At 41.4% G+C, this 16,012-nt stretch overlaps 1 protein-coding gene across 2 annotated transcripts in view; it reads right to left on the reverse strand.

Moving 5' to 3' along the window:
• COBL (cordon-bleu WH2 repeat protein) overlaps positions 1-16,012 on the reverse strand; it is a 243,286-nt gene that overhangs the window by 152,460 nt on the left and 74,814 nt on the right. For both annotated transcript variants that reach the window (XM_012650646.1, XM_012650644.1), the window contains exon 5: positions 12,343-12,440. In XM_012650646.1, coding sequence (XP_012506100.1) covers positions 12,343-12,440 — 98 coding nt within the window. The remainder of the gene's footprint in view (positions 1-12,342; positions 12,441-16,012) is intronic.

Here is a 16,012-nt window from a genome sequence, read left to right on the forward strand (position 1 = left end):
TACAAAATTTTTTACTGATATAGAAGAGTTTGCCCATATAATTTTTAATAAGTGATGGTAAATATCCAACATTAGATACATTTAAAATGTTAATATTTATAAGATGTCATGAATTACATTTTTTTCAAGTATTTAAAACTATAGAGAAACTTTATATGTGCCCACTGTGAAATGCGAGAGCATAGGTCGTTTACTGGTAAAGAGAAAAGTATTAATAGAAACTAAAATATTCCACATATTGTGGAAGTAGTATGGTCAACTAAAAGAGAAGCTGTCTGCAGCTTTTGAATCTATCTAGACTACAACAAACTAAACTAATCTGTAATTTCATGACCCGGAAGGTCGTACAAAGCAGAGAGAAGTTCCCACCAGTTAGCAGAAGCATCTGCTGGGGTGTTAGTACTCACGTTCACACCCCTTCCTGACACCCACTGTGAAGTGTCCTCACCGCTGTCTGCACCCGACAGCCCAAGCTGCTCAGCCTGGAACACAAGCACGCAAGCCACTATCAACTCCAGGTAAAAGCATGTTCAAACAGAAAAAGTTGTCCTTAGCAATCATTAACGCAAAAAAATGCCAGTGTGGTCATATTTCAGGACAGCAGACTCTTCACTAAGTGGTTCTAATCCATGCCAATTCCCCAAGCTTATGAACAGGCCCTAACTAAAGTGCTCCCCGATTTAAAAATCACAATTTTGAAATCCATTCTCAAGAGAGTGAGTTTTCTCTTTGTTTTTCTTTTTCCCAAAAGCATCTCTTTAGCCTAGAAAGTTTGCAATTTTAAAGCAATAGTAGGCCTGTAATCCCAAAGAGGCAGGAGGATCGCTTGAGCCCAAGAGTTTGAGGCTACAGTGAGCTATGATTGTACCACTATACTCTAGCCTGGGTGACACAGCAAGACCCTGTCTCTCTCTCTGTCTCTCTCTCTCTCTCTCTATCTCTCTCTCTCTTTTTCTCTGTCTCTCTCTGTCTCTGTCTCTCTCTCTCTCTCTCTATATATATATATAAATAAATAAATACCCAAATAGTAGTGGCCTGAACTGATGGAGTTAGGTCAGCAAACCAACTAATTTACTAGGTTTTAAAGATTTCTAAGTTTTAATCACTGCATAGCTAAGTGATTGAGTGTACATAGAAATAATTCACCAAATATCTCACTGCCTACCCATAAAATAAAAACACTAACACACTGCTAGACACAGGATCACCAGGGTGTAACTGAAAAATTCAATTCCTGGGCCCCAGTGTGGCCTCCCAAATAAGAATCTTTGGGGACATGACCCAAGAATCCAATTTTTAAAGTAGGCCTTAAGGTGATTCTTAGGTACTTTTCTTAGGAGAATAAATAATGTCAAAATGATACAAAACTATAATGAATGCTTTAAAAGTATTAAAACACATAAGCTTTAAAACAAAGAAATTTTCTGTCATTTACTTCAGCTAAAATTATATCCCTTCAAGTATATTCTCTATTGAGATTTTGTATATACATATTCACACATATATTTTTTTTCTTTAAAGTGATACAGCCAAGAGTCACTTTAGTTTTAAATGCCTCAATAATTCTCCATTCGTAGTGTCTATTCACTGAGGCATCTGAAGACTATCTGGCATCAAAGGATTTAAGAAATTATTTTAAAAATTGTCTGCTCCAAACCTTCTTATTGATGAAGAAACTGAAACCCACACTTGTTAATCATTGTACAGTGTAAATCAGTGATTAACAGCAAGGACACTGCAAAAGATAGGCCAGGGTTTGAATTCTGGTGTTTGAATTCTGACGTTTACTTGCGCTGCGATTAGCTCAGAGTTGCTTTGCCTTAGTTTCTTCACCTGTAAAATGGAGTTGATAATACTTCTCTCACCAGATTTCTAGATAGATTAAACGAGGCTGCCTTTAGCACAATATCTCAAACACAAATGGAGAGAAAAAATGAGTTAAAAAGTTAATGCAAAAACAACAAATTCAATAAAGTGTGAACTTAAAATCTTAACTGTCCCTACCCCCTGACCCCCATGGAACACTTCTTGGCCTTGGGGATTCCAGAAAAACCTTAACACTGAGTTCCTGGCCAAGAAGGGAAAGGAGGAAGAACACACCTTGGACAGTAAGGTACTAAATTATTAACAGAACCTAAGGCCCTGCAGGACAAAGGTTAAATCACCTGCGGGCCATCATTTTGCTTAACAGATCACCTGAGTCTGTATATTATAGCTTGTCTCTTATAAACGGACTTCTTTACCTTAATTTAAAACATTCCAAGTCTTTTTTTTTTTTTTTTTTTGAGACAGAGTCCAGCCCTGTTGCCTGGGCTAGAGTGCCATGGGCATCAGCCTCGCTCAAAAACCTCAAACTCCTGGGCTGAAGCAATCCTCCTGCCTCAGCCTCAAGAATAGCTGGGACTACAGGCATGCGCCACCACACCCTGCTAATTTTTTCTATTTTTAGTAGAGACAGGGTCTTGCTCTTGCTCAAGCTAGTCTAGAACTGCTGAGCTCAAGTGATCCTCTAGCCTCGGCCTCCCAGAGTGCTAGGATTATAGGTGTGAGCCACCATGCCCGGCCCATTCCAAGCCTTTAGACAAAGCTTTATTTCTTTATTCAATTACAAATCAAAGAATATTTAAACCCACCTATGACTTGTAAACTCCCACTCCAAGACATCTCACCTTTTTGGGCCAAGCCAATATACAACTATCATGTATTTATAACAGAGGGAAACAGCCCGAAAAGAAGTAACAATGTTTAACGAGCTGTCTCTTTAAAATCTCCCCCACTCTTTTTGGGATTTGAGACCTATATTCCTGCCCAAGGGCAGTAATTAAAGGGGCAGGAGAGTGTCCTTTTGTTCTTTATACCACAGGAGATGGCCCAAGGAAATTGTCTAGGCGGAGGTCATGAGATTGTCTTCGCTGGAGATGGGACAGATCAGAACCATGAACTATAGTTGACCAGCAATCACCTGAAGCTGAAAACTCCCCCTTTAAAAGCTCTGCATTTCTGCTTGTAGATGGGAAAATGGTACTTTAAGATGCGAGTCTGTCATTCTCATTTGCCGGCAAATTAACAAACTCCCCTTTCCTTTTCCTCAAACCACTTGTCCTTATCCATTCAGTCACAGGGACAACTGCTGAACTTTCAGTAACATACTGATTTATAATTTTACCTGCAATTCCTTTCTCTCTAAAATGTATAAAACCAAACCGTAACCCAACCACCTTGGGACTACTTCTCAAGACTTCTTGGGCGTGGCTCTCCAGGCAATGGTAACACTTGTTCGGCTCAGAATAAATCTCTTTTAATTGTTTTACAAACAATTAACAAATTAACAAAAGATAAGACTGAAGAAGAGATGTCGAGAGTGAAATACAATAAAATAAATGAGAAGAAAAGTTATACAGGAAAAATGAGGTATATAGGAAATGAAAAATAATTCTAGCAAATTTAAGACAGTGAGAAAGAAACTTTTAATCTAAGGAATGCAAACCCCCTTTAATTATCAAACTCAGAGAGGCATTGAAAATATAACAGCAGTCACATATCACTCCCCTTTGAGCTAATTACCTCTTAAAGACATTTGCTATGTGGGTTCTAGACTAACTAATGCCACGTAGCTATAAGATGCCATACATCCTAGAGTTCAATGTATAGCCAATCACTGATCAATGTTATTTCTGTAATCCAGTGAGAATTCCTGCCAAACAATTCTGTATCAGTCCACTACTTGTCCCTTTTTGCCCTTAAAAACCTGCCTGCAATAAAGGCCAAACAGAGCACTTCCCAAGGCAACCTGGAACTTTGTTCTGGGCTGTAGTCCCCAACTCTAGCCTAAATAAACTCTCTAAATTAATTTTGCCTCAGTTTTGTGAACTAAAATAAAATCTTTAGTCTCCCAGCTGACTGAATGGACCCCCTCTTTACTGTGGAGACACTAGAAATACCCTAAAGGTGAGTTGCTGGCCTTGAGAAGGGAGGTCAGAAATATCTTATCCAGTCCCCCTCCCTTCTTGGAGATATCCTTTGTAACTCATTAAACAGGCCTAAGGCTATGCAAGACAAAGCTTCAACCACACCTGCAGGTTATCAGTTTGCCTAACAGATTCACTTGAGTCTGGGTATATGTCTGGTATCTGTTGGGTGGCTTGTCTCTGATTAACAGACTTCTTTATCTTGACTTAAAATATTCCAGGCCTTTAGACAAAGCTTTATTTCTTTAATCAATTACAAATCAAAGAATCTTTAAACCCACCTATAACCTGTAATGCCCTGTTTCGAGATGTCCTGCCTTTTCGGGCCAAACAATGAATGTTTTCCATGTATTGATTTATGACTTTATGTGTAATTCCCATCTCCCTGAAATGTATAAAACCGAACTGTAACCCAACCATGGCAAGACCACTAGCTCAAGGCTTCTTGGGCATGGCTCTCCGGGCCATGGTTGCACCTTTTCGGCTCAGAATAAATCTTTTAAAATTATTTTACAGAGTTTGGGTTCTTTTCCATTGACAGTTTCTTTCTTTAGGTTGCTGTAAGTCAGCAGGATTCAGAGTGACTCAGGACCACCCAGTGTTTTCTCTGGCACTCAGCTCTAGACAGCAGCACTGACCCATCGGGTTTCTCCAACACCAGAGGTCACCAGGTGCAAAGGGTGAGATGTCGTGAATCTGTACCCCCTCTTTCCTTTTGAGTGAGGTCTAAACTTTATTTGGGCTGTTCTTTCCAACTTTCCCTTTCTTGAATGGAGGTTCTGTTTTTGCCTTGCAGGCCAGAGATTAGGGTTTCAGGGGCAAGGAAGGAAAACTGCCTTTTCGCCCTTGCCTCCTGGCAGAAGGGTGCAGATCAAGGTTCTGGCAGTTTGGCAGCAGCGGTTTCACTTTATATCCCATGTTTTTAAAGCTGCAGCTGCTTTCTACTGTTTGTAATTCAAACTTTTTTTTATTTGTGACCAATTCCTGTTAGTTTTAAACTTGAAAGATGAACGAGGGTGAGTTTTCTAGCTCTGAAGTTGAGAGACTTCCTTTAACCCCCTAGAAAAACCCTTTAAGTGCCCAAACTGCCTGCAGGCCTTTCTCAGTGCCTTAGAGATGTAAATCTCACCACATCTTTGAAATGTTAACACCCAGAAAATTAGCTAAGCAGCATTCCAGCTGAGATCACATTTGAAAGACAGTCAAGTTTCTTTAGACACACCACAGAATTCCTTTCCTCAGTGGATACCTTTAGCTCAGGAGAGAAACATTTATAAGAAATTAATCTGAACTATTTGCTTTGACTTTTGGGGGTACCCATTTGTAATCCTTTCTACTAAAGAAAACCAAAATATTCCTCTCTGCAGTACTGGGGACTGTCGAACTGAAGGGTAACACTCAGGGAGACGCTCTGCCACTCCCCCTGCTGGTCTGATGGCAGGACTGCCATTTACAAAGACAAAGGGCTTCCTGCCTGCCTTAACCACCTAAGCACAGGCCCCTTACAAAGCTCACATCTGCTGAGACAGCAGTGCCAGGGAATCTAGGGGCAGATTTCACTCCCCCCATAAATCTACCTTGCCACATTTTCCTGCCTTTTGGCAGGAAAGGCCATGGGCAGCTTTTGCTTTCCTGTTTTACCAACTGTCTCTTTAAACTTCTGTTTGGACTGTGTGTAGGTGGCCAGCTGAGAAGCTGAGACCCTCGAGAGTACGGCCAGTGGGTCACACTCCATTCGAGGCTGGCAAAGCTTTCTCTTAGCTGCCTCTGAGATGGTTCCAGATCTCGTCAGGACTATGTGGCATCTCTTTGGAGATGGCAGGGAGTCCTTGGTAAGCCACAACCTTGGTTAAGGCTTATTGGCTTTAGTGAGTCACTTGGAAAGGTAACTTTCATTTAAAAGAGGAAAAAATAAAAAGTATAAAAGCAGAAATATTGGCTGTGTGTCCTGGCTGAAATCTGACAAGAGATTTGAGAAGATTTTTTTAAAGAGTCCTGCAGTCAAACACAGTTGAAACGTAGTTAACTTTCTTCAGACACATCACAGAATTCCTTCCCTCAATGAATCCTAATTAAAAGCTGACATTCAGGATATATGTGGACACATGTGTACAGTTTTTGAGGCCTCTGTTCTGTATAAAATCTTCTCAGCTGACTAAACTCCTCTCTTCTTAAACGCTTGCTAACTATATGCATTCCCTTGGTCTGCTTCTCTTTTGATGACATGATTTTTGCCAAGGATAACGTAAAACTTCAACGGCCTTTTGGAAAGCTTAAACTCTCTCCACTTTGAAATGTAAATTTGCTACCTTTTTCCCTAAAACTCAGTAAGGCCTTTGGCCATGTGAGACAGATAAATTTCAACTTGTTCTACTTAAAAAGGCACAGTTTGAATCCAAATGTCCTTTTGAACTACTAAAATTTATCTGATTCATGGCTAAAATTTTAAAATCAAAGCTATAAAATCTTTATGCTTGTCTGTATTTCTATGTATGGATGTATACATGTCTGTGTTTGTATATTGTCTACATGGTACCAAATTGACATATAATTAAATGTACACTCATAAATTAAGTAAATAAACACAAATGTTTTTCAAGTTCACATGACTTTAGCAATCTTTGCTAAATAAAGCTAATTTTAAAATTGTTGGTGAAATAAAAATGGCTTTCAGAATTTAATTCAGACATTTTTGCCTGGGTCTACTAGTCAGATAGGTTTAGGCTGTCTCTTTTAGATGTTTTAAGGTCATAAAATTGTTGTTTCTGTGACATTTTTGATACTTGCTTGTCTGTGAGCTTATGTCCTAGCTAGGTTTTGAGCCATTAGACTCTGGGGTCTAGACAAATGGCCATAGTAAGGCCTGGGGACACATGTGTGTGCATAGCACCTGGTCCAACAGCTACAGGGGAGAGCCAAGCCCGTAAGTCCTCCCTGGCCCGGCTGCAACTCCTGGCCATACTGGGAAGGCCCAGGTCCTCCAGGTATCGTATTCACAGTTCTATCCTTTGTCCTGGGCTCTGCATCTGGGACGTAACAATTAAAATCACTTATTTCCTACAATTTTCACTAAATATCAGGGTTACTAAGAGTTAACATTGCAATTAATATATTTAATTAAACCTACTAGATAGAAGAGAAACAATTCTGTATGCAAAGTGTATAAGAAAAGTAAGATACATTTTTGGTTAAAAAAAGGTTGTAAAAGACATAAAAATGTGGATTTTTGTTAAAGGGAAAGTAATGTTGCCAAGTTTAAAGGTTATTTAAAGGTTGTTTTAAATGGAAAGAATTAAACAAATGATAGATAAAACTAAATGGGTAGAGAAGGCTAGAAAAAAAATTGTAAAAGGTTGTAAAAGGCTTACAGAAATCTTATCTTCTGCAGTGAAAGGTTAGATTGGATGGATCTGTTTATAAGGTTTTATTAAAATTAGGTTTACACATACAAGGGTAAAATTTGGTTTTCCCTTTTGAAGAAAATTTTCATATAGTAGTAAGAAGAGAAAGTAAAGGTTTTTGTTTACCCTTTGAGTAATCAAAAAGAAAAAAGGGGAAAGATAAAGAGACAGACTCCTCTCAGACAAAGAGTAAAAGCTTCTGCTTTTTGAAACCTTTGGATTATTACTTTGGCTAAATGAATATTATTTTACAGTGACCTTTGATCCTATTTTGAAATCAAATGTTTTAAACCTTTCATATTTGACAAAATTCCCAAAACTAAATTTCAAATTCTAAATTAAATTTTTTTCAACTTAAACTAACTTTTGGACATTAGGTTCCCGGGAAATCAAAATAGGGCGCCTGGAAGTTCAAGAGAAGCATATTAGGCTTATCTGGTATGTTGAAATCATACAGGAAGCATTTTCAAATAAGAAGTGGTGCTTAACTTTCTTTGGGTTATATTTGTATGGATATGTGAGTAGTACGTGTTCCAAAATTGTATGAGATTCCTAATGTGATATGTATTGGTATCAGCAATAAATTGCTTTATTCTGATGCCTTTTTTTCTAAAAGCTCTTTGTAAATCCTAAAATGTTGTGTCTTTAAGGAATTCATGGAAAAGACCATGACAAGTACTGTTGAATACAGGTTTCTCATAATTTTGGAGATCCTACCATTGGACAAGGTAAAAACTTCCAGAACCCAAAAAAAACCCTGATGGGTTCATGAAGATTGCTAACCCGACCTCAAGTATTAATAGAACAAAAGTTAATTACATGCTAATTACATAGTAAAAAATAACTGATAGAAGTGAAATAATCTTTTATAACTTCTTTCTGTTTCAAACATTGCTGATTCTTTTTTATGTTTTGTTTTCTAAAACATAAAAGTTTTCAGAGTCAAGAAAACTTTTTTTTTATCTTTTGAGCTATTTGTAGCTTGCAGCAATTGCATAAAGTATACTTCTTTAAGCAAATTGAGACATTTATTTTATCTCTATTTGATTTCTCCAGAATTGAGAAACTATTCATTAAGTATGTTCATTTTATGGCAATATAGTTACTTGCATAAGAATCCATTTTCTTTTTGTAACAGGACACACTGGAAACACATTATTTTTCCAGGGCTTTGACTGGAATGGCATATTCTCACATATGACCAGACTGCTTTGAGGGTCTGCAGTTGACTTTATAAAGCCAAGAGACTTGGGAAAATACTAGTCTGGTACCTTGTCTATGTGGTTCCCCCACAAGCTTCCTGACCTTGTGTTAAGTAAAGAATGCCCCTTTCTGACAGGCCGAGGAACCTCACGATAGTTTGAGACCTTAAGAAGAGAGAAATGCACTCAGTTGAGACAGATATTGCAGGCTCAGTCTGAGAGTCTGTCTTTGACTTGGCTTCCTAGCCTTGAGAGGATTTTAAAGCTCTTATCTGAAATTTCTTATGAAAACCTTTCAGCAAAGCCACTACTTATACGGCCACTCCTCTTGCTGCAATTTATGTGGACAACCAGGACAAGTACAAGAAGTCTAAAACTCATTTTACAAATAAATTAGCTTTACTACGATGTATCTTTGGTAAAATTGGATGGACTGGTCTGTTTCAATAGCACACCTGTCACTGGATTCTAGCCCTCACCAGTGTTTTTCAGTTTTTATTATTTACCTACAATTTGGACTGAATCCTGAATTATTTCCTGGCTGAAAGTCTCTAAAGAACAACGAGGATTAAATTCTCTTCATGCTGTTCTTAGTCGGCTCCCTGATGGAACAGGTTTTCTTTTTGTTCTGGCATACAAATTCCCTGTGTGATCATAATCATTGTGTGTGTTATATTTCTACTATTTGAATTATTGAGGATATCGATCTCTCATGTTCTGCTTCGTCCAAGAAAAATAAAATCATGGTACTCTGAAGACTAGAGATGGTTCGACAAGCAACAGCAGCTACGCAGATCAGTGACTTGACGGAGGTCTCGTTTGTGCCACTCCGTGGTGCCATCCCAGCTCAGCTTTTAGGACTCTTAAAATCCCTCACGGAGACACCTTCTCCTTCCCCCAGACATGGGACAGGACTATCCGGGAATGAGCCTTCCCAGTGACAAGGGGCAGCTCGACAACACTCGGGCTTTGAACATCAATGCCTTCAAGAGAAAAGATTTTTTTTTTAGGCTGGGCACAGTGGCCCATGCCGGCAATCGCGTCACTATGGGAGGCCAAAGTGGAAGGATCGCTTGAGCTCAGGAGTTTAAGGCTACAGTGAGCTATGATCCTGCCACTGCACTCCAGCCTGGGTGACAGAGTGAGACAGTGTCTCAAAAAGAAAGGAAAGAAATAAAGAAACACAGACAGACAAGAGAAAATACTTTTGATCAGAAGAGGGAAATGAAAAAGAAAAGAAACATTGTATCTGAGGAATGTGAACCCCCTTTAATTATCAGGCCCAGAGAGGCACTGAAATGCAACAGCAGTCAGAGCTCACTCTCCCTTGAGTGAAATGATTACCTCTTGAAGCTACTTGCTATGTGTGCTCTAGACTAACTAGGCCAAGTAGCTATAAAATGCCATACACTGGACACCCTAACTCATACCCTAGAGTCCAGGGATCCCCAACCTATGGGGCCTATATAATTACTTAATTATATATTACAATGTAATAACAATAGAAATAAAGTGCACAATAAATGTAATGCCCTTGAATCACCCCAAAACCATCCCCCAACTCCCTGGTCCATGGAAAAATTGTCTTCCATGAAAATGGTCCCTGGTGCCAAAAAGGTTGGGGACCGCTGCGGGACTTCAACAATGTACTGCCAATATCTAACCAGTATCATTTCTGTAAACCTGGGAGAATTCCATCAAACAACTTTGTACGAGCCTGTTCCTTGTACCACCCCTTCAAAATGTGCACAGCAAAGGCCAAGCAGAGCACCCCCAGTAAGCTGGAAATGTGTCTCAGGCAGCTGTCCTCAGCCTCGGCCCAGATAAATTCTCTGTATTAATTCTGTCCCAGTTTCTTTCTTTAGGTTGACAATAGCGGAGAGACAGAAAGAAAAGTCCCTCCTAATCAACAGCTAGACTGGGGGCCTGGCTGCGCGTTCGCTCTGACAGGAGCGTGTGGTGTCTGCTGCCCCTGTCTCTCCGAACTGTGGAAGTAAGTGAGAGTCTGTGCAAATCCCAGTTCTGCAGCCTGTCTCATTTTGCTTAAAACGAAGGCACTGCTAGATGTTTTGCTTGTTTTGCTGGCAGTTTCAGCCTCAGAAGGAAGGAGACACAAGAAGAACAACTACTTGAGGTCTCAGAGTGAGGAACGAGGACGGCGGGTTTTCCCGTGAGCAGGTGCCGTGCGGAGCAAGGACAAAGGTGAATGCAGTCCCAGCAGACTCATCTCAACGACTCCAGGACAGCAACAACGACAACATTCACAGAGGGATAGAAAATTCAGACACAAAATTCTGACTCTGTAATTTCACGCAACCCTGACAGGAGAGGAAAAGAAAGGAAAGGAGGTCAGGAGAGGAGGGCGAAGGGAGGGAAAGGTCAGAGTCCAACAGATCTTACACAGAGATGCACGCTGAGGGCAGACCTTCTACAGCACACAAGTTGCATGGGAAAAAGCACACATAATCGGTAATAAATGTCAGAGAATCACAAAACCATTATCGAAGCATCGGAAAGGTAAGGAAAAAATGAGCTGAGATTTGTGCGAAACTCTGAAAGGCAGGACGTCTGTGCCAGCTCCCCGCGCTGAGCCGACAGCACCTTCCTTCCCTCTGGCTCTCCCAGTGCGCTCTCCCCTTCCCGGCTCGGCGTCACACGGACCTGGGTCTGAGCCTGGGACCCGGGCAGGTGACTGTCCTTCTCTGAGCTCTGGCATCCTCATCAGCAAACCTGGGGCGAATCACTTCCAACAGCACAGCCTCCACCACAGCTCCTGAAGGCCAGGAGATGGGCGCCCAGCCTGGGCACAGGCGTGTGAAGTAGGCAGTGGTGCCAGAAGGTTCGTGGACAAACGGGAGTTCCTGCTCCTCACGCCTCTGCTGAGTCCATACGGATGGAGGACACTTCCAAATCGATCTAATGTGTTAAAGCCTAACATTTATTGGAATAGTTTTTTTTTTTTAGTGTCATTTATTAGGATGAAAAAAATATCATATATTAGTAAAATATATACTTGTTAAACAAATATATTAGGGATATAGAGCATTTTCTTTTCTTGGTAGTTAGAAGACACTTATGGTTTTGAGAATCTCATGACTAATTATAAAAATCTTCATTTTTATTCTGTGTTCTATGACTTTAAATTACTCGGCAACATTGTATCCAAAACCTGATTTTGAGATGTGTTGAATAAAGACCAAAAAGGTCAATAAAATTAACTTATTATGTGGCATTCCCTGATCATAGAGGGAGGACCAAAGAACATCTAAAAATCACTAGCAAATGGGCCAATTTGCCAACTTTTCTCCTCAAAGTAGCCTTATGTCTAGCTCCTCAAGGCTTTATACGTCTAGTAAGTTTTGAAGCTGCAGTTCATTTACAGCGATACTGGCTGTTTTACTGAAACTTAACCGTAAGGTGCATTCACTCATTCGTCCATCCGAATGACAGTTACTGAGTGTCAAGCATGTGCGCGGTTCTGTGTCAGCACCAGGCTGACGGGCTCACAGCCCTGCCTGCCAGGAGCCAGGGCTTTGCGTTCTGCAGTTGAGGCAAACACGCTCAAACGCTACCGACGCGTAACCGACTCGCGGATCAGGCACAGAAGCCCAGTCAGTCATCTGAGTGATGCTGAAAAGCTCCCTTTTACCCGAAGAAATCGATATTCCTAAATACAATTATTTTAGAAAAATTCCAAGAGAGGTTGAATACAAATATCTCATGAAATTATTTTTACATGACACCAAAACACACGTGCATTTCATCCATTACCTTACTAGTGCTTCTTTTATTCACTTTGAAAAATCCCAGAAATTTTTTCTTCTCTTTATCCGTCTCATCATTGCCAAGTGATGATTTTCTGAAAGTGTCTGGAAGAAAAAAGTATTAAGTTATTTTTCAGCATTTGAAACAAGTGATGAAGTACTTCGCCTTAAAAATCTTAATAAAAGAATCTTTTGCTCTTAAACTTCTAGTTCTTGTAAGAGAGGAAAACCATCGACTATTTCTTTCAAAGGTTTTGAGCCACCTGAAAACCCTCAGGCCCAGTTAGGAAGTCACTGCAGCTCTCACACAGACTTGCAGGGATTATGGCGGCATTTTCTCTGGGTGTGGTTGTGCCCTTCTGGAGAATGAAGAAACGATCAGTCAGTTAAAGTTTCAGAGCAGCACTGTGCAATAGAAAGCTAAAGAGAATTGCAGATGCAACTGTTCATTCTCTAGCAGTGGCATTAAAAAGAACCAGATGAAATTAATTTAATGATAATTTCATTTAATCCAATATATCTAAAACATTATTCTATCATGTAATCAACATGAAAGTTACTGACGAGAAATTTTACACTGGTTTTGGTGCTGGGCCTTCAAATCCAGCGTGCACCTTTCAGGCTCACAGCACATCTCAGCTTGGACTGGCCACATGTGGCCCGTGGCAGCCGGATCAGACAGCACAGTTCTAAGGACTGTGACATCAAGGCAAAAGATCTGCTTTAAGACTAATGAGTAAGGTGCAAACACTAAATAAATAAAATAAATCGGCAACCTTCCTCCTCATTTCCAGAACATGGAATAACAGCAATGGCTACTGGGTGGTATCTGAAATAATCAAATCCGATCTCCCAGGAACGACATTTCCAGATTTGCATTCCTCGACTGCATCCAGACTGTTTTCCTTTTTAATTACATTCTCTAGTGGGGCACGCTTTCTTTTCTTTCTTTCTTTCTTTTTTTTTCTAAATCCTCAACCTCCCTTTCTTGGTGTTTCCTTCTTCAGGATTTTAGAGGCAAGAGGGGCCCTCTCCGGTTGGAACAAGGACACTGAACCCAGACTGGTCCGGTAGCTGACAAGACAGCCAGGGCTGTGGTTCCCAAAGCAAGATGGAACCCGCAGCATCAGCATCACAGAACTTGAGAGATGCGAATCCTTGGGCCCCTCCGCATCTGCAGCCAGAAGCCCTGGGGGCAGGCCTGGTGCTGTGCGGGTTAATGAGCCCCCAGGGATGCTCGGGCTGAGGGTTTGGCGAACGCACTTGGGAAGCGGTGGCGGGAGCTCACGAGCACAAATGTGCGGGGCATCCTTGGGCAAGCGCTTGGCCTCGCTGAGCCTCAGTGCTTTCACTGCAGACGGGGGAGACTGTGCTAGCACCAGGGACAGTGCTCAGAGCCCGTGCACACGGCTGCAGCACGACTGCCATGTCCTGCATTTACTGGCTCTCGAAGGCCACTCCAGGCCTTTACCAGTAATTCACTCAATTCTTCTCTTCCAAGGCAGACGGACATGACAAAAGGGGAAAAATGTGAGTGTTCCTAGAGGATAGAAAGATGATTTTTTTACATGTCACCTGCAACTGCTGGGGAGCCAGGCCTCCATTCAACTGGTGGGAAACTCCCAGGCTGGGATTTTACAAACTCTGCCATCAGAATATCAACCCAAACGAGGTGAGCATCAATTAACTTCTTCATCTGCTGATATCATTTCATATTTGAGTTACAGAACATAAAAGTCAGTCACTGGCAACATATGCATGAACACTAACAGTGTCCATCCAGCAAGGAAAAATCCAGCACACATGTTCCTAAACCATTCTGTAGGGGCGAAGGCTCCCGTTGCAGCCCCAGGGCCAGGGCTCTCAATGACATGCAAGAGGCTCCAGCAGAGGAGAGCAGAGAGCCCCACCTCACACAGCATCCAACCCAGAGGACACACCTCAAAATGATGCAGCTGCACAGACACGTGTGCACATGCATTTCAAAGTTAGTCAGACCAAAACCCTCTGTTAGGTGTGGAGCTATAAAGAGTAAAATATACCAGACCATAGAATAAAATTTTCAACTATAGTACATGTTCATATGTATACTTATAACCTGTAATGTTTTCGGAATTGAGTGGTATGTGACATGGATATAACAAGAGACAGAGCATGTTTACTGGTACACAAGCTATATTCCATTGACCATAAAAACGATAAACTGAGACTCTTATTCTGGTCGCCACCCCTATAGCACTGAGGATGGCCCCAGCAATGAAGGCTTAGGGACAGCCCTGGCACCAGAACTGACCCCTGATAGCAGCAGAGACATTTCCCATGCAGCCACAGCCTGCAGGTGTCTGCAGACAGCAGGAGCCCACGACTCACAGCTCTGAGGGGGCCTAAAGCAGAAGGCCTATTTTGAAACATAAGCCTTTGCCGCCGACTGATAGGGGCCTCAAGGCCCCTGAGGTTTGACAGAAGAATTGCTTTGAGAACAAAGTATTAATAAGGTGACTCAGTGTTGGCATCAGCCAAAATCTCCCCAGGACACCTGGCTATGCAGTCAGAGCAGCAGTAAGCAGCGGCTACACAGCCAGGCCTACAGGACACACACGGCTGAGATCTAGAATCCCCAATTCCAGGTGTATGGTGGGTTGAGCATGACATTTATCTTGTGTTAATTTACTCCGATTTACAAGAAATTAAATTAATAAAAGTTTGGGGGTTCACAGCTGTATTAGGAAGGGAGCACTGTTTCAAAGCTTGTAAAGGTGAACCGAGGGGTGCACAGGGTAGAGAAGGATGGAGGAACCCTTACAGGTCTGCTAGTTCAAACCACTCATTTGCCCAGAAGAGGAAACTGAAAATAAGAGGAAACTGAAAATAAGAGCAATTCAGTGAGCAGAACAAGGTCCCGAGCAAGTAAATGGAAGAGGAGGACCAAGTCAGCACTTGCAAATGCATGACGGGGACATTCTCACGATAGGCAGGTTTTCAAGTTCCAGTCCCGTGATGAGACTGCAAGTGCACAAGGCATAAAGGAATGACTGAAATTCACTTTCGCCCCCATTCTCAGCCATACCCCCCAATAAAATCACCAGAACCGACAAAGCCTTCGTTTATGTGTGTTTCTGCTCAAAATGACTACCGTTCCGTGCTGTTTCTCAAGAGATGCTTATCTTTTCACTGCTCGTCCGCAAGAGGGAGCAGATCAACAGCAGACAAGGAGAGCTGAGGGTGGCCCGGCCACAGCACGCCCAGAAACCCCACCCGCAGACTGTCCACACCAATGCTGAGGTTTCTTTCATTAAATGCTTTTTTCTGGAAATAAAATCTATTGTTAAATATTTAACAAACATGGACAAAACTTTCTGAAGTCTCAAACCAATCCCAATGAGTCTAAAGTACAAAGACTCATAGGAATTTTTTCTTTCTTTTTCTTTTTTATTTCAGCATATTATGGGGGTACAGATGTTTAGGTTACGTATGTTGCCCTTGCCCCCCTCCCTTAGTCCGAGTTTCAAATATGTCCATTCTTCGGGTGGTGCGCATTGCACTCTTTGTGTGTGCATATACCTGTCCCCTCCTCCCCGCCCAACATCCAATAGATGTTATTCTTATATGTGCATTTATGTGTTGATCAGTTAATACCAATTTGATGGTGAGTACATGTGGTGCTTGTCTTTCCATTC

The sequence above is a fragment of the Propithecus coquereli genome, unplaced genomic scaffold, assembly GCF_000956105.1.
Source record: "Propithecus coquereli isolate 6110/MARCELLA unplaced genomic scaffold, Pcoq_1.0 Scaffold336, whole genome shotgun sequence".
Lineage (NCBI taxonomy): Eukaryota > Metazoa > Chordata > Mammalia > Primates > Indriidae > Propithecus > Propithecus coquereli.